Genomic DNA, 19,641 nt, shown 5'->3' with positions numbered 1-19,641 from the left:
ATTGAGATGCTCTTTTCATGTTCGCATGTAGGAACTACTGTCATATCTCAACACAACTCTCTCCTGAAAAAAAACATCTACACAATAATAATATGGAAGGGCTTCCTGCCATGATTTGTGGAAACAAAACCTAACGAAAATGAATCACAATTTCCCCCCATTCCCCAACGTTTAGATATCAGGACAGTAATAAGAATGGCAGATAATTCCTTCTTTGATATGGACATTCTGCAGCAATTGAAAAGCCTAAAATGAAAATTTGTCTACAGCCAGTCCTCAACTTATGATCACAATTGAGACCAGAATTTCTGTTTCTAAGAAAAGTGGTTGTTAAATGAATTGCATTTGATTTTTTTTACCTATTTAACAGTAACAGAGTTGAAAGGGACCTTGGAGGTCATCTTGTCCAACCCCCCTGCTCACGCAGGAGACCTATACTAGGGATTCGAACCGCCAAACTGCCAACCTTTCTGATCGACAAGCTCAGTGTCTTAGCCACTGAGCCACCTAGCCAGGCTACTGAGCCACCTAGATTTATTAAGTAAATCACTGTAGTTCTTAATGCAGTGATGGCTAACCATTTTCTCCTCGCGTGCCAAAATCATGTGCAGACGGGAAACAGCACACATGCATGTGCCCACACCCATAATGCCATGCGCCCCACCCCTGCACATGCGTGTGACCTCCCTCGTGCTCCCCCCGTGCAGCGTGTGACCTCCGTGCCCCATTTTGGGCTTAGCAGGCCTCCTTGAAGCCTCCTGGGACCAAAAATGGGGCGCGGGGAAAGTGCCACATTCCCCCCCGCAGCTCATTTTGGGCCTAGCAGGCCTCCCTGAAGCCTCCCCCCGTGCTTCCCCTCAACCCCCCATGCATGTGCGCGTGACCCCTCCCCTGGGCGATGGCTTGTGTGCCCGCAGAGAGGGCTTCACACATGCCATAGGTTTGCCATCACGGTCTTAAGGGAACCATGCAGACATTAAACAAATCAAGCTTCCCCCATTGACTTTGCTTGTTAGAAGCTGGATGCTGGCCTAAAACCCAGGAGACTATCAGTTCTTCTACTCCTGTTTTAGGCATGAAAAGCCCGCTGGGTGATTTGGGGCCAATCACCAGGAGACTCTGAACTCTAGTCCCGTCTTAGGAATGAAAGTTAGCTGGGTGTCTTTGGTCCAGTGGCTCTCTGCCAGCCCAACATACCTCATGGAGGGTTTTGTGAGAGGAAAAAGAGGAGGAGGAATGAGTATTTGGTATATTTGCTGCCTTGAGTTACTCATCAAGTAATAAAGATGAGATAAAAATCTAATAAATCAATCAAGAAAATAAACAATCATTCCCCTTTAAAACTCACTTTCACTTAAAACTCTCCATCTGCACACTCAGTTAAAATGAAAGCCAAAACCACGGAATCCCACTTGCCTATATTTATCTCTCAGCACACCTCCTGTTCCTTCCTTTCATTCTGCTATAGCTGGAAGTTTCCCTGTAAGCTCTTTGGGGCAGAGGCCTTTTGTGGATCATGTTTCACCAGCCGCTGAAGCACCAAGCTGTTACGTATACTTAAGATTGAAGCTTTGAGGGTTCCCACAAATCAGACAAGGTCACCTTCTTCAAGCTGTATAATTAGGTCCATTTCGGTATTTAAAAGACTGAATTCAGCTTTTAGCAAGATAAAGCTAAGACAAGAGGCAACAGGTGGGTGCAAAGCTGACAGGAAAGGGGAGGAAGGCCTAGAAACAGCTGAGTATTATTTTTACTAGGTTGAGAAATCCACAGTGTCACTCAATTCAATCCTGGTAAGATTTCATCCTCTGTAGAGTCTCTCTTCTTCTACACCAACTGTACAACCAGAAGAAATGCCTAAAGATTCTGCAACTGGAAGCAAATCACAAGGAACAAATAACGGGGAGATAGAAAAGCTTTGCTCTCTTTGCAAAAAAAAAACAACCCTCCCAAATCTTTGTAGGAAAGAGGTATGTGGCAAGTTGTAATAAGTGTTTGGATGTGGGGGAAATACATGAATACATGATTGTTTCTAACAATCTTTACTGCACTGAAACATGGGAAGTTTGTTCATTCTACTATTTCTCCAAGTATAGTATATTACAAATGGTAATAGCATTAAAGGCTGGCTGCAGGAAGAGAAACACAGCCTTTCAAAATAAAATTGGGGTTTTGGGGGAAAGGATGGCAGTAAGTCACAGGGTCACATGTGGACCTAACTCTTTCTCCAGTTATCAGAGCCCCTCCAATCAGCTAAAACTGGTGATGGTATGCTGTTATTTTCAGGTGAGAAATGAACCAAATTTATGAAAAATTCTTAAATAACATAAAAAAAAAGCAAATGCCTTCCAACTCTACCCCAAACAGAAGAAAACACAGAAAAAGCTAGCCATCATTAGATTACTATTATTGTTGCCCTGACCACTGGACTTAGCCTCTTGAAAATTCTTATATAACCTAGTTACCCTGTCAACTTTGCCTTAACGCCAAGGACAAAACTTAAGGATTTGGGGTATGAAAAACAGATGGCTCAGGCTTCTTCAGAACTGGGAATACATCTCCTGCTTGTTCAGTGTGAATATATATATTTAACCTTTATGCCTTCACAGAACTATGATCAACACAATCCTGGACAGTCACACTTAGCCTGCATTTTTTCCAGTCTTTCCCAAAGGACTGTAGAGGAACCCATATACAGATAATCCTAGACTTCTAACCGTTCAAAGTTACAACGGCACTGAAAAAAGTGACTTATGACTGTTTTTCACACTTTTGACCATTGCAGCATCCCCATGGTCAGGTAATCAAAATTTAGACGCATGCAATTGACTCACCTTTATGAGGCTTGCAATGTCCCAGGTTCATGTCATCACCTTTGGCGAATGTTTGACAAGAAAATTCAATGGGGAAGCCAGATTCACTTAACAACCATGTTACTAACTTAACAATTAGAGTGATTCACTTCATACCAGTGGCAGGAAAGGTCATAAAATGGAGCAAAACTCACTTAATAAACTACCTTGCTTAGAAATGGAAATTTTGGATTTGATGATATTCACTTGCTGACCAGATGATAAGAACCCAAAGCAACAAATACACCTAAAAATCCTCCTCCTATTTTCCCCACAACCTGTTAGGTGAGTTGGGCTGAGATACAGTAGCCCTCTGAAAGTCCCCCAGCTACCTTTTATGCCTAAGGCGAGACTAGAACTCACAGTCTCTTGGTTTCTAGCATGATGTCTTAAAGTCACCAAAGTTGGAAAATGCTGGTCAAATTTCTGTTTTGGTTGCCTTGGTTGTTCTTGTAAAGCAAGGGTGTCCAAACTTGGGAACTTTAAGACTTGTGGACTTCAACTCCCAGAATTCCCCAGCCAGCCATGCTGGTTGGGGAATTCTGGGAGTTGAAGTCCACAAGTCTTAAAGTTCCCAAGTTTGGACACCTCTGTTGTAAAGCATATAAGGCACTGAAAAATTGCTTCCATAAACCTCAAGGCTGCCAAACCAGTCACAATGATCAACCAGTCTATCATTTCCAAATGGTAATGATCACTTACTAATGCATTAGCATCTAGATGCATTCTTAAATCCAATCTGTAAATAATGCAACCACTTGCAATCTGATGTAGGAAAAAAAAGTTGTATTATTCTTTAGAACTCCAAAGTATGCTCTTGGCTTGTATAAGAGATGTAGTTCTTCAAGCAGCATCTAAAGAAAAAGGATATGGAAGCTGCCCAGAGGAGAATGAAAATAGTATTGAGAATGCCACAGAAGTGTGTGGAGATATTCTAATGGGAAGAATAAAAAGGGGTGGAACATAAAATGAAAGAAGGTATCGATGAAGAAAAATGCATGTAATGGAATGGCTATTGCAAGAAACAAGGATGAAACAAAGCTATTGCTTAATAGAAATATTGTAAAGTCAAAAGGAGTAAAAAAAACAATTAAAACAGGCAGAGAAAATGCAAAGAAATGTTGTCAAAAATTAGACATTGTTTTGGAAGTAGGTGAAGAGAAACAAAGACCCTCTGGCATCATGAATGAAATTAAAAATAAAAATGACTCTGGATGAAACTGAAGTGAGGAAATGTTGGAAAACTAATTTAGAGAGATAGATAGGTAAGTCCTCAATTTACAGCTACAATTGGGATTGGAATGTCCATTATTAAGCAAGGCAGTTAAGTGAGTCATGCACAATTTTATGATTTTTTGTTGTTGTTGCTGCAATTGTTAAGTGGTTGGTAACATAGTTGGTAACCATATCTGGCTTCCCACTGATTTTGCTTGTTGAAAGTCAGGTAGGAAAGTCACAAATGGCAATCATGGACCCTCATGTAACTATGTCATTATTAACAATACAATAAACTATCATGAATATGTGCCAGTTGCGAAACCATCCAAATTTTGATCATGTCACTCATCACATTTGGTACTTGAAGCATTTTGATGTGAAAATTTAGTCCCCGTACTCATCATTTGTTTGGTACTCAATGCATAAGCTAGAATTTGTTGTCGTCGACTGCCTTGTGACTCATTATATTATTCCCTATGGGAAAAAATTGTTTGGTACTCATCGTTTTTGGTACTCATCGCGCCTCCTGGAAGCAATTAATGTTGAGTACCACTGCATATGATTTCAGTAAGTGTGTTTTAGAATAAATAGAATACTTGGTGAATGGTTCAACAATAAGCCAGAAATAAGACAAATTCCCAATGGCTGTTTATTCTTTCTGGATAATCCTTGACTCACAACCACAATTGAGACCAGAATGTCTGTCACTAAATGAGATGGTCATTAAGTGAGTCACACCTAATTTTACATCCTTTTTGCTGCATTTCTTAAACGAATTACTATGGTCAATAAGTAAAGCACGTGGTCATTAAACGAATCCAGCTTCTCCCATTGATTTTGCTTGCTGGAAGCTGTCTGGGAAGGTCACAAATGTGTGACCTCGGATGCTGGAAGCATTATAAATACATGCTGGTTGCTAGGCACTCAAATTCTGATCATGTCACCATGTAGACGCTGCATCCGTTATAAGTGCAAGGACCAGTTGTAAGTCACTTTTTTCAGCACCATTGTATTTTTTTATTATTTTTTTATTGTTTTAATTAGACAGATAACACACACACAAAACACTCTTCAATACGTCTTCCAGCTAGCATGTCAATTGGTTACAATTATATTCCATGCATTACTACAATCATTCTTTATACTTCATTCAAATTGAGTTGTGCATTTTAAATCAAAGAGTGTACCAACATTCTCCTTTAACTGCATTTGTTTGGAAGTACTTTTATTCAGCACCATTGTAAATTTAAACAGTCATTAAATGAATAGTCAAGTCAAGGCTATCTATAAATACATACGGGAAGCTTGTGTTGTCATAGACTGAAATGGCTGGGAATGTAACTGTACAGTTTTACACAACTGTATGTTGTGTAAAAATGATGCTGCGTTACCTCAGAACCCAAATGATTTCCTATAAATGTTAACCTAAATGATGCAGTAAGGTATGGATTTGAAAAATTTATCAAAGATCATGGTAGTTTTGTTTGACATGGAAAGAAGAAGTAAATAATCATATAAATGGTGAAAAGCAGATGTATTTGTATACATCAGTAAAATGTTCATTCTTAGGAAAATGAATGGAGAAATTTTAAGATGTAAAAATGCTAGTAGGAGTATACTGTGAATAATGAATGTTTGTTGAAAGAAACAAAATAGCTGTGTGTTTTTGCCTTCCTCGTTATTTGAAAATGAGGAACGTTATCCGTTTTTCAGGGTAAACCAAAACAAAGAAGAGATACAAGAATTCTACAAATGCTACTTTATTGTCGTAGGACAATAAACATTGTCCAGGTTGCTTGCTGTCCCATTTAATACCAAATAAAATCAAGGCTTATTTTGAGATATTTTTCGCACACTTTCTTCTATCTCTGGCTTGTATAATTTCTTATCCACGTTCCCCTAACTGCTTGTTCCTCCTCTTCATGGTTTTCATATACCTTTCCCAAGATCACTCTAATTACCTTTAAAGGTAAAGGTTCCCCTCGCACATATGTGCTAGTCGTTCCTGATGGTGCTCATCTCCATTTCAAAAGCCAAAGAGCCAGCACTGTCCTCTCCGTGGTCATGTGGCTGGCATGACTCAATGCCAACGGCGCATGGAACACTGTTACCTTCCTACCAAAGGTTCCTATTTTTCTACTTGCATTTTTACATGCTTTCGAACTGCTAGGTTGGCAGAAGCTGGGACAAGTATTGGGAGCTCACTCCGTTACACGGTGCTAGGGATTTGAACCGCCGAACTGCCGACCTTTCTGATCAACAAGCTCAGCGTCTTAGCCACTGAGCTACTTGGATCTGCTGAAATAAGGATGGTTTGCAAGGCAGAAAACGGTATGGAGAACTAAACAGAATGGTGATAGAGTAAATCACTTTTGCTATCTTTAATCACTCTTATTGTTTCTTATTTATGTCCAGTGCTAACCCTTACCCCAAAAGGAAATTGTATGAAGGTTGTATACATAATTATGCATTTTTGTTACACTTCAGTCTACATCTCTGTGATCCTATGGACGTTGACATAAAAATATCTCTTGTAAAAGACTTTTTCAAAAGTTAAGGATAACTTTTCCAACATTTACCTTAAAATGCATTCAACCCATGCTCATATCACATTTAACCAAAGTTGCGGCAAATAAGAATGCTATCACATGAGAGGTAAGCAGGCCATCCCACATGCTAAATCTCTCCACAGCAGCTGAAGGGCTACAAACTCCAGCTATGAAGCAGCTAAGAGGGAGAACGGCCCATTCATTCACCTTTCAACCCTTCAGGCCCCAGTGCTGTTACACCCGATAATTTATTTTCAATCCTGCTTTGCTTTCTTGCCTAACTTCATAAGATTAGATCACTTTAAACTCTTTTATGCAGTGTGGTGGCATTCATGAAAGACACCACAACACTGTTCCTCACAGACTATATAAGGAAATAGCCTAATTCCCAGCAGGGTTTACCACCACAATTTCAAACAGAGAAACCTCTCTGTCTTGGAATGGAGCCCTGGAGTGATTTCCTAAAAACAAATTTCAGAGTAGCTTTCTATGCTTTGCAAAATTCAGCAGGAAGCTACCATCAAATGGCCCCAGCAACAGCTGCCCTCAAACCCTGCAAGCCTTATGTTCTCATGTGAACTGGAAGAACACTCACCATTCTCCTCCACAATGAACACTGGGGGCTCTGTTCAGAATTGCACTGAGACTGGACAAAAAGGGGAAAGGGGGGGGGGGGGAAATGACACATTTTTAGCACCATCATCCCCCTCCCTTAACAAAACATGTGCTAGCAGTGGGGTATAAATATTTCATTCACAGGCAGCAACAACTGTTTTATTTTCTTTAAAAACTGGTAATAAATAATCAAGTGGATGTTTATTTTGCAACTGACAATGGCGTCAAACGGTACAGCTGTGCAACAGATCCCGATTTGAAGGGTGGGATGTGATTAACAGACACACACAGCCCTATTTATGCACACCTTGAACCAAACTCATCTCCAGATTGTGCATCATCTAAACAGCTGCATGAATACACAAAAAACAAAAACTAAGAATGTTGCAAACCTGGATCTCTGCGCACAAAATATACCAAATAATCTATTAGCAGTCTACAGCTCTTCATTCTCAAGGAACAGTTAAAAAAGGAATTACTTTTAAAAGTCTAAGGATAAACCAACCATAATGCAGACGTAGAGGTCCTATATTTGATATCTTCAAATATTCCAGGAATAGCAATGTATGCCCAGCATTTCATAGACGACAACACCACATGTCCATACATTAGGCTAGCTGCATACATAAAGTACATAGCATTACTTGTAAGCAAGGGCAACAGCAAGAGCTCTTTAAGCCCTTGAGAACAAATGTAGCCACATAGTCCCGCTTCTTAATCTCTTAACATGCTACCTGATCTAGCTCAAGACCATCAGTAGAAAACCAAACCAAATCCAACTGCCTAATGCAGCTTCCCTCAAGCTCCTGTTTATTCAGGCAATGGAAATTTCCTTCCTCTCCAACCTGCCCTCAAGCAGAATTGAGGAAAGACAATTACCCCCCCATCTACGAATGGATGGATGCCTTCTGTGGGCAGTGGGTCACTTGTTCAGTTTTCACTCAGGATATTTTATTTGGTTGAAAGAGGAAGAGGAGGAAGAATGTTCAGATTATTTTAATTTTTGTGATTTTTTTTTTACCCAAGGAAGCTACATTTAATAGAGCTTTTCTTATGCTACTACAAAACCATACCTAATGTATGGTACATATAAAAGATATTTGAAAAGAATAGATTTAAAAACAGAGTCTATCCCCAATATTTAGAAAAACACAACCCCAGAGTGTGCCAATGAACACAAAGGCCTTTGAATGCACCAATGGAGATGAACTTTGCCTCAAACAAAGATACACCACTGATACCAACCAGGAAATGACATATACCAACACTTCCCAGGTTCATCTCTGTCCAAAAGAGCATTTTATTGCTCATCTTCACTTCCCCCCCCCCCCATTCCTATTGTCAATCCTGACTCAGTCTTGCAAAGGATAAAGAAACTAAATCAAAAAGGTCATTGAAAAAAGACCAATACGAGACTCCACTGAAAAAGCTTGACTAGGGTCAAAATCTTTACTTGAAATCACCATCACCCACCAAAAGCTTTCTCCCCCATGACTCAGCTGCACTTTGCACACTTGAACTCTAAGTGTTTGTAAGAAGCTACATTGAGCATGCTCAGTTATGGTTGCTTTAAAAAAAACTAACATACTTCTGAAATCAGCAATGCATTTTTCCTGACTAACTGTAACAGAACTTTTATACTGAACTGAGATGGAGAAGCTTGAACCCAAAGGCCATTCTCTCCCTCACCAACTAAAGAAACATTTGCAGTATTAGGAACACCTGCAAAGCACTCCTGCTCCAGGTGTCTTGCATCTTTCTTCCTGAAAATTCTCTAGGGTCTTTTAGGTAAAGGTAAAGGTTCCCCTCGCACATATGTGCTAGTTGTTCCTGACTCTAGGGGACAATTCTCATCTCTGTTTCAAAGCCAAAGAGCCAGCACTGTCCAAAGACGTTTCATGTTCATGTGGCCAGCATGACTAAATGCCAAAGGCGCACGGAATGCTGTTGCCTTCCCACCAAAGGTGGTTCCTATTTTCCTACTTGCATTTTTACATGCTTTCGAACTGCTAAGCTGAGACAAGTAACGGGAGCTCACTTCGTTACATGACACTAGCAATTCGAACCACTGAACTGCCAACCTTCTGATCAACAAGCTGAGCATCTTAGCCACTGAGCCATCGTATCCCAAGGGTCTTTTATGGAAGGCTTTATCCCTGGCTCCTTGAAGTTGTTGTTCCCTAGGAGCTGGATCTCCAAAGGTGAGGGCTGAAGTTGATCCAAGCCATTCAATTGATGGGAGGAGTTTGCAAGGAGCCAGGGTTTCACCCAAGTCAGTACCCATTCCCAGGTAATGCCCTAGAGTGCTCAAAGCATTGGCATAAATGATCCCCATTCTTTCAAGAAAGGAAATCACCGGTCTTTATTTCAGATAGGAAAGCTAAGGCTACAGTAAGAGTACGGTTTGTCTAATAAATCCATGGTAGACATGAAGCAGCCTCTCAATTTGATACTCACAATACAATCTTATGCAGGTCTACTCAAAAGTTAGCTCAAGTTTGCTTATGTAAGAAAAATGTGTTGCCTCTCAGCATTGCTTCCCACACAGTTTACACAAACTAGACAAAGTATAAAACATCTTGAAACATCACTCTAGAAATTCTTGAAAAATGGTTTTATCATGTAACAATGACTCTACACATTTGGTATTATCTCAGAAAACATACCTCTCCCTTTTCAGGTTGCTATCTGCCTAACCTCAAATAGATACTTGATCTCAAAACTTCAGCAACCCTTCCAATCTGGCACTCTTTTAGAACAAAATGTCCAAAATTCCTTAGTTGCAAACCCAAAACATTTGAAAGGTGCCAGATTGGGAAAAGCTAGTGTACAAGATTGTAGACTTTAGTACTCTGAATACTTTAGTATTTTACAGTAATACAATATATAATATAGTAGCATTATATGGCAATCTATGTGTATATTGTGTACGTATTTAGATCAGTATAAGGTTTTCAATGGCAGCTTTTGCGGATATTTTATCATTCTTGAACTGTTTCATTGTTTAGCCCAGTGGTTTTCAATTTTGGCAACTTTAAGATGTGTGGACTTTTAAAAGATCACTTCTCTCTCCCTCTAGATAAATATAATCAATCTAGATAAGTCAACACCTCCTCTTGTATTTTAATTTTTTTAAAAAAAATCTTCCTCCCATATCCCATAATCGCAATAATCAAATTACAAAAACACTATCCTTTAGTTTGTATTACTGTAGTTTTTTTTAAATGTTCTGTTATTTGTAAACTTTAATAAAATTATTGTTAAAGAAAAAAGAAGTGGGGACTTCAATTCAGAATTCTGCAGGCAGCATGCTAGGAATCGAAGTCCACACATACCTTAAAGTTGCCATAGGTTGAAAAATTCTGATTTAGCCTATCATACACTGCATATATAAAAGGAGGTTTAAGTGGATGTGTGCAAACCTTCTCTTAGCCATAAATTGCAAGTTCTAAGTAGTTGTGCTTTGCTCAGCCATGGTTTAATCAATGCGACAGAACTAGTTAGAAGTGCATCACATAATTCACTATAAACTATCATTTTCAAATCATAATAGTTTTATCAGCATAACATTTTATGCCAGTACCAAATAAATGTGTATGCTTATGTGAACTAGCCAATAATTACCATTCTCTCTTAAGCTAACTCTTCACTGTTGACAATAAGAAGATAATAACATGGAAATACATAGAACTGATAAAAAATATTGGGATAATATATGTGAAGAAAAATAAAAAATGCATTATATAAAAGTGATGTCTTGTAAATTTTTGTCACTATCTACATAAAGATTTTGCAATGATCACTTCAGAGAACTTAAAAAGAAACTTTATAAATGGATGTCAAAACTTTTTTTCACTGTTGAAAAATATGACTTTTTTTGTTGCTCTTTAGAGACTCTTTAGTCCTCTAGTGCTGTTGGACTTCCAGACTCTATAATCACAGGCAGTGTGGAAAGCAGTGAGAATGAAGGTAGATCCAGTACAATTGTTTCTAAAAATCAATTTCCTCCATCATGCAAGATGAACACTTAAATTCTTTTTTGCTGCATATCATGGGTTTGCTACCTGGCTACTCCAATAAGTTAATTCTTCCTCATAGGGGAAATAGCAATATAAACAAATTCTAAAGTATCGATTTAAACATGTGCATATTTTCTACAGTAAAATAATATTTCAACCTATTGGCAAAGCCACAAAGAAGTACCAGAAGTTTTTGCTGAAAAACACATCAGTCACAAGTTCTTATGAAAGAATGAGCTTCCTCAAATTGCGAAAACTGATGTAAGTCATATAAATACACACACAGACATACACACACACACAAAGCACCTATGCACACCCTCAGAGGAGCAAAGGCAAGAATTATTCAACATCCTTCACAAAGTAGCATTAGGCTTCTTCTGCACACTGCTGAAAAACAGAGGAAATCCTATTGCCCCCCAAATGCCTAGGAAATCTAGACTCTACGTGACCTGACTTAGTTATTAGACAGCAGGTTTTATGGGAGAGAGGGAAAAGATATTTACAATCATTCATGCTACCCGGAGTTACAGCAAAGCTTACGCTGAATGAGGTTGCAGAGAAGGAAAAGTATCATCAGGAAGTTACTCCCAGTTGTTGCCGTTAAAGAGTGTTTTTTTGGAAGAGCAATTTCTATACAGCATCCTCCAAAATAAAATAAAACCAACCCACCATCTCTCAAATATAACTATGCATCCGCATATACATCAGAGAACAATGTGGCATTCAAAATGGACTGGATGCACCAAAAGGGAGGGGAGGAGAGGAGAAAGAGGAGACAAGGCGGGGGGGGGGGGGACTCACCAGGGCTGTTGGCTTCGTTTTCCAGAACGTGCAGTTCTGTGCAGTCGGCCAGGGAATGCTCAAGGCAGAGCTGAAGGAAACGGGCCTGGCTCCGAGTCACTCTCTTCAGTAAGGAAAGCAAAGCAACTGTCTGTTCACACTCATTCCAGCCTTTGAACCAACCTGCCAATACTCCAACCTGGTCTCGAAACATCATGGTTGGTGCAAGTGAATGTCCGCGTGCAATATCGAGAACAGGAAAAAAAATCTGTGCGGGGCACTCCCTGATATATATATATATTTGTTTGCAAGGGAAAAAAAGTAGGAGAATCCCCTAGAAGTTCCTTTCTTTTTTTCTTCCCACCCACGCCCTTTTTTAAACCTCTATTTTACAACGTGGTTCACTGCAAAAACGGCACAGATGTTCGGAGACGGATTCTGAGGTTTGCTTGCTCTTCTTCTTCTTCTTCTTCGTCCTCGCCCGTCCAAAAGGCCACTGGCTGCTTCTTAATTCTGCCAAGGACGATGACACATGGTGGCAAGGGAAAACAGACACCCTGCGTGGTCCCTGTGTGTGGACTTGTATAGCTGTATTTCTCAACAAGGCACAGCAATGTGTGAAGATGTTGCGAGGGGGATAGATGGGTTACGTAGCTGTTTTCTTTTGGGTGTTTTGCTTCCCCCTCCCTCTGCTCTTTTCCAGTCTGGTTATTTTAGCCCAGGGCTGGCGCTGGCTCTCCTTCCTCGGGCAGCTTTCTGGACCATCCACAGTCACAGCATTCCTTGCTAGGGGAAGTGGAGAAAATAGAAGCCTTCACAACTGTTGGGAGAGGAGGAGGGGATGGAGAAAGAGAGAGAGGGAGGGAAAAAAAGAATTTCGCTGTGAGATGAGACACTCTGAAAGGCAACACTATGATTCAGCATGACAAACAACGCGGCTTACTTCCTAATATGACAGAAGGGAAATCTGGGATCAGCAATCACTGAGAGCAAGAGGGTGGGTTAGGGAGGGAGACAAGGGCTTGGGGGTTGGTGTGTGGGGCAGACAGGGGTTGTGTCTTTTTTCTGTTGTTAAAGACCACCCTCCCAAGAAATAACAGGTTCTGGGGAAAAGGAAGAGATGAGCATAGAGATACTGAGACACTAAAAATGCAGCCCACACACAGGCAGCAGAGGGAGTGATGGAGAAGTGCGGGCTTCACATCAGAGAGATTTAAAAGAAACCTCCCTACTACACAGCAGTGAGGACAGAGCTCCCTGTTGCTTATTGTACATTCTAAGCAGTCTCCCCCAGACATTTCCCCCCCCCAATTACAGGAATGTACCTAGCTGGGAGAGACAGGACTGCAACTGATCGTTCATGCACAAGGAGAAAAAGGGGTGGGGGGAGAGAACTTAACACTGCGGCTATAGATAGCTAATGCAAACCAGCCCAGGTTCTGGTGCTCTCTCCTCCTCCTCCTCTTTCTCATGCCTTTCCACTCCCCAGCCAGAAAGTAAGGCGGCTGAGGAGAAGGGCTGCAGCTTCAACTACAGAATTCAAGCATCTCCCAACCAGTCACCACCAGCCCCTGCTGGATGTAGGCTCCAAGCAAGCAGCAGGCAGGAGACAAAAATAAACTCCCTTCTTTCTCCAAGACCACAGCACACACATTCAGCAGAAACCTGGAGGGGTGGGGGTGGGACCGAAGGAAACTCATTATAGACTCTCATTTTTATACTACTTTAAAAAAAATAGGTGATGAACATTAGCTCTCCCCCTTTCTCCAATCAGTGTTCACACTCACAGACTGTCCTTCATGCACTTCACACACTTAGGTTCACCCTTTTCACAAGGTGGCGTCCATCTCTCCCTCTCTCTCTGCGGTTGAAATCTCTACCAAGGGCAGGTTTACTTCCAGGGGTTGCAAATTCTCGGCATTTGGCTTCCCCAACCTAGCAGTTGCTCCGATGCTCCAGAGACTACAACTCCCATCGCCCTAGCCAAGATGGCAATGGCTCCGAAGGCAGCGATTGGAATCCTTACACTTCTGGGGAGTTCCAAGGTGAGAGTAGCGCTTGAGAGCCTAAGCCAGGAAGGGCAGAGGGGGGGAGGGGAGGCGGTACCTCCCAAGCAGAGGTGGGTGCAGAAAAAGTAACTGTCCCAGAAAATCATTTTGCTTCAATGGGCTTCGATACTGTTGAAGTAGATGAGTCTTCCAAAGAACCAGATGTAGAATCATAGGAGGGGCAGCCCCATCCTCCTCCCCACCCCCCAAATGACCTGCCCGGAAACTTTCAGGGTATCCGAAGGAGAAGCAACAACCTTTGCTTCACAGCCGCCGCCGCTGCCCCCGATTGTACAAGGACGACAAGCACCGGTCCCAAGTAAACTTCGAGCCCGGGACTCCACGCCTTCTCAATGCAAACAGAGGGAGCCGGGCACCTCAACCGGCGCTGCCTCGGTCGGCTCTTGCTCCACGCCAGAGACATCCGCCAAGCTCCTCTCCGCCTCCCAGCCGCGCCCCCCCCTCCTCCCCGGCTCTGCGTCCTTCCAGCCCCGCGACAGTCTGGCGTCCCCGGCTCCCCGTGCCGGGAATCCCCTCGCGCCCGGGCGGCTCCTGGATGGACAAGAGTCAGGACGCCGCAGAGCAAGGACTCCCGCCCGTTGTTCCGCCCGACTCGCCCGCTTCCTCGCCCGTCCCCCTCGCGCTATGCGGAGCGCCCACCTGGCTGCCGGCCGTCCTTCTTTTGCCGGCTTTACTGAAGAAGAGGAGGAAGAGGAGCCGGCGATGGAGGTGGCGGCGGAGGAGGTGGCGGCGGCGGCGCCTGGCGGTGCCCGGGCAGGGCCATGGCGAGCCCGCGCACCAGCGAAGGCGACCCCCGGAGCAAAGAACGGCGCTGCGTCCGGGCGCGCCGTCGGAGCCGCGTCTCCCTCTCTCTCTCCCCGCCTGCTTCTCCGGCACAAGTGAGCCGCGCGCCCCGCGGAGCCCCCGCTCCTCACATGCTAGTCATTAGCATAGCCCATGACGTCATGGCCTCGGCAGCGGAGGTGCAACGCCCCCTCCCCGAGGAGCAGGGGGCGCCTCGCATTCCTCCGCCGCTGACTCAGCCCCAGGCGAGGCGAGGCCCGTGGTGGCTTTGCGCGGGGCGCGATTGGCTGCAGGGGCGGAGCGCAACTCGATTCCACCCCAGCCGGCGGTAGAGGAGGAGGAGGAGGGAGGAGGAGGAGGTGGTGGTGGAGGTGGGGCTCCAGCTGCTGCTCGCTGCTGCTGTCATTCCCCAAGCCAGGAGACTTTGCATTGGCGAGGAAAGGCGGCTTGTTGCGCTTCGTGTCGCGCGCCCGCACTTTTGCAGCTTTGCGAAGGACACGCCCGTCTGCAAAAGCCCCCCCCTTGCTAACCGTAGATGATCAACATGAATAGCCTCCCGCTACAGGTTGGTTCTCCTGGGTTGCACATGGTCTCCGAGATGTCCTACTTCCCTCTACCGCCGCCCCCTCGACATGCTGTTTGCAAAAACGCCGTTTAAAAAAAAAACATCACCACCGCCGCCTCCCACCCTTACACAAACCTGCTCTTGGACGAGTGAGCGGCAATGAGGGACGAGAGAGAGTTTTCCTGCGTGCCGAGAAAAGAAATCCCATCAAACCTCCCAACAACATTGGAGTGCCCCCCCCCTCTAAACGTTGCTGCATTGCAGATTGTGCTTCTCCTGTTTAAGATCAGGAGATATGTGCGGGGGTTGCAAAGAAGCCCATACACGTCCTAACGCACCCAACGAACGGCTGGCGCAGACCTGCACGACTACCCCGGGTTCCTCACGCTGCAATGAGGTTAGCCCGGGAAAAGGGAACACCTGCATCAGGTGTGTGCAAGCGGGCGGGCCGCTTGCATACCCGTGTAGGGAGCGAGGGGAGAACTTCGTGCCTGGTAATAGTCATTCATCACTTCCTTAAAGGGAATGTTTGGTTACCAGTTTCCTAAGAGGACGAGCGAGAGAGGACTGCAGACTTGTGCCACCTTGGTAACACCTGGAGTGGTAAGAGTTACATCAGTGAAACCTATGAGAAGCTATATAGACTGTTAAGTCAAGGTTCCAAGACAGTCATATTGTAATACACTCCAAGATACTTTATCTACAGCCAGCTCACAGTCCCTTCTTGCTTTATTATCTTTTGTCCTCACAGACTCTGCCAACTTCCTCTGCTTGATCTATGCCATGTTCCAATGATGAGGGAGAAGGATTTCTACATCTTTCAGGACAATGTTTCCCAGTCATCAAGATGCATTAATGTTCTTACGGGCTATGTGTCTGCTGTGCAACTTTTGTCTCCAAACACCTTGTTTGTGGCTTTCAGGCTCTTTTAAATATGTACCACCAAATGTTTCTACTGAATGTAAAAACACAAAGGTGAAATCTGTAAAGGAGAGGGGAATGGTGGTCATATTAACTGCATATAATTGGTTACTTTCTGCTTAATTCATTGTAGTTTTTTTGTATCAACTTTCTGGGATGCAGCTAATGTGTCTCTTTGCCCGCAAGATTGTGCAGGTTCAATGATGGGTCTCTTCCTGTTAATTAAAATAGGAAAACACAAGACAACTAATTCTGGTTTTGTTTGCAGCCTTTTTCCAATTATACTACTAAAAACACTTGAGCATACAGAACAATTCCTTAAATCGTTTAAACCAGTCAGTTTGAATTGCACAATAATCAGATTGTTCAATTGACAATAGACTTGTTCTCAGTATGTTTGACTCTCGGGCTCTGCAGCATTTTGGATCTGAAGGCAAACTGGTGTTTCACGTACTTGGTTTAAGAAGTTGTTGACAAGGGCTATCTTGACACTTTTAATACTTGAAACATCTTTTCCTTTCAGATGCTGCACACAGCTCTGGAACAGTCCTTTTGGATTTCTGATGAGGGAGATCAGATCTCCGTTAATCTTTTAAGCTACCCATATCTTCAAATAAGACTCTATTCCAGGGTGAGAAAAGGCAGGCTAGAGGCAAGATGTTACAGGGGCATATGTTCAGTTCACTCATAGGTACATGTTTCCTTCCCATCTCACATAGCAACACGGAAAGAGAGAGAGAGAGAGAGAGAAAGAGAGAGAGAGAGAGAGAGAGAGAGGTGGATGGATGCATGGATGGATATAAGCTTGAAAATCACCTTTTGGGTAAATGCATAACTCTTCGTTTTTGAGTTATAGTGTGGATGAACAGCTTCAACTCTGTATAGCTTTAAGGAGTGACTCTGACTGACTACTGTGCTAGCCCAAAACCAGAACAGCCTGCAAGAGAAGGACTTTGCCATGTCTCTTCCTGGAGAATAGAGATAAAAACTGGATTGCAATAAACCTATGGAGGGCAAAATCTGAAAAGATAATTCTTACGCATATTTGTGGAAAAAATATTTATTCTTTAGAATCTACTCCTGGTAGTTTTGTTGAGTCTTACAGAAGCAGAGTTACGATATTCTGCAAAGGCAAAAGTCTGTGGTTACTGTTCAATTATTCATTTAATTTCTATACCCCCCAACTCCACCAAGTGACTCTGGGTGGCTTCTAAAACAATAAAAACCATTAAAAACATCCAGAACATTAATATTTATTGCTGCTCAGCCTGGTCTCCATTCACATTGAAGATTGTACAACAGGCTAGGAGCTGGTTTTTAGCCAGAAAACATTGCATGTACTTTGTTATTTATTTGCTAGGAATGGTCTCAAAGACTGCTTCCCAGGTCCTGATTGGTTTTACTGGGGGCATTCCAGTTTTTCAAAACCTTCTTGATCTGAGCTGCAACCCCCCCTCCCCCGGAGTTTTTCCATTTCTCTTTATTTCCATCTACTGATTGTCTGCATTTCTGCATTTCACATTTGGTATTCCTACTTCTTTCTCACACACATAACAGACGATCAACATGAAAGACAAGGATTTACAAAAAGATTGCATGATTTCCTCCAAATCCATGCTTTGTATGTCATATTTTAGAAATTAAAAAGAAGTAATTCTTAAAAATAACAACTGTGGTGGTCTGACTACAGTAAGAATAGGACAGGGTAGGTTGGCATTCCACTTCTGGTTTATTCCCCCTTTACATCACCATGCTATTTGATTCATCTAAGTCCCTCAGAATTAAACTGATGTTCTTTGTTATTTTGGGGGTGAGCCTGACCAACGTTTCTTAACTCACAATTAGTTTTTAAAGGCCCATATGAGTATTCAATGTAAACCCAGGAAACTGGTGCTAATAAAACCCTTTAAAACAAATTTACTGAAAGTTTTTGTGAGCTGCTACTCCATCAGATGTATATAGTGTGCAGCAGCACATGAAGACTTATTCCTTTCCATCAAAATCATGAATTGGAAAAGGTGTTTCTTAGTCTCTTTTCGTTTTTGTCATCATAGGCTCCAACAATAATTCCCTTTTAGTTTATCTCTATCATCTGATTGTTGTTGTTATTAGCTGCAAAGTCGTGTCTGATCCATCGCGACCCATAGACAATGTTCCTCTAGGCCTTCCTGTCCTCTACCATCCTCTGGAGTCCATTTAAGCTCACGCCGACTGCTTCAGTGACTCCATCCAGCCACCACATTCTCTGTTGTCCCCTTCTTCTTTTGCCCTCAATCTTTCCCAGCATTAGGCTCTTCTCCAGTGAGTCCTTTCTTCTCATTAGGTGGCCAAAGTATTTGAGTTTCATCTTCAGGATCTGGCCTTCTAAAGAGCATTCAGGGTTGATCTCCTCTAGGACTGACCGGTTTGATCGCCTTGCAGTCCAAGGGACTCGCAGGAGTCTTCTCCAGGACTATAGTTCAAAGGCCTCAATTCTTTGGCGCTCAGCCTTTCTTATGGTCCAATGTCCACAGCCATACATTGCAACTGGAAAAACCACAGCCTTGACTATAAACACTTTTGTTGGCAGGGTGATGTCTCTGTTTTTTAGTATGCTGTCTAGATTTGCCATCATCTGATACTCAAAAGCATATTTGAAAATTGAGGCAATACTTCTGATTTCATAACTGTCTAACTTTCCATTTCCCCCAACTTCTTTTCTAAACATCAAAGTTAAAAACTCCCAACTATATTTTTAGGACTTCCTGAAAACGATTATTTTGAAAACTCTAGTGTATGTTTCACCAATCTAAAAACCAAAGTTCTCAATAAAACAGAAAAGAACCACCAGCAGATGGAAAGGTTATCCACATTTTCCCACAGGTCCTAGGAGTTCCTGCTTCAGTTTTCTGTTATGGATTAATGCAGACGATGGAAGAAGTGGGTGCTAGTGAGAGAGCCTCCTCAACATTCCACTGCAATGATTTCTGCAGGATTTTTAGGAATGCATTTTGTAAGGAGTTCTCGGATTGACCTTGGCTTGTTTCATTGAGTCAGACTAGCCTATGAAGAGAATGGAAAACTAAACCACACCTATGCATTCCTAGGAAACAAGAGTTCACTGCTAGAGTGCATGCTTTGCATACAAATGTATTTAATCCCTGGAACTTCTCTTTAAAGGGTTTTTTCTAAGATTCCAGAATATTGCGATAAATCAGAACTGATCATTTTGATCTTGGCAATTCCATATGGTGGGGACTATGGACAAGACTTCTTGCTTGGTTCCTA

General features: G+C 42.6%; 1 protein-coding gene across 2 annotated transcripts in view; it reads right to left on the bottom strand.

Moving 5' to 3' along the window:
* Nucleotides 1-15,726, bottom strand: part of SAMD4A (sterile alpha motif domain containing 4A) — a 153,814-nt gene extending 138,088 nt beyond the window's left edge. The window contains exons 1-2 of one of the 2 annotated variants that reach the window (XM_081933897.1): nucleotides 15,589-15,726; nucleotides 12,058-12,856 (exon numbers count right to left, since the gene is read on the bottom strand). In XM_081933897.1, the coding sequence (XP_081790023.1) occupies nucleotides 12,058-12,253 (196 nt within the window). In that variant the 5' untranslated portion in view covers nucleotides 12,254-12,856; nucleotides 15,589-15,726. Of the gene's footprint in view, nucleotides 1-12,057; nucleotides 12,857-14,744; nucleotides 15,201-15,588 lie in introns of those variants that run through there. The other variant, XM_081933896.1, reaches the window with a different exon arrangement.
* Between the last annotated feature and the right edge of the window lie 3,915 nt (nucleotides 15,727-19,641).

The sequence above is a fragment of the Natrix helvetica genome, assembly GCF_964273705.1.
Source record: "Natrix helvetica genome assembly, chromosome: 1".
Taxonomy (NCBI): Eukaryota; Metazoa; Chordata; class Lepidosauria; order Squamata; family Natricidae; genus Natrix; species Natrix helvetica.
Note: the sequence above shows the minus strand (reverse complement) of the source record. Positions and strands in the feature narration are given on the sequence as shown.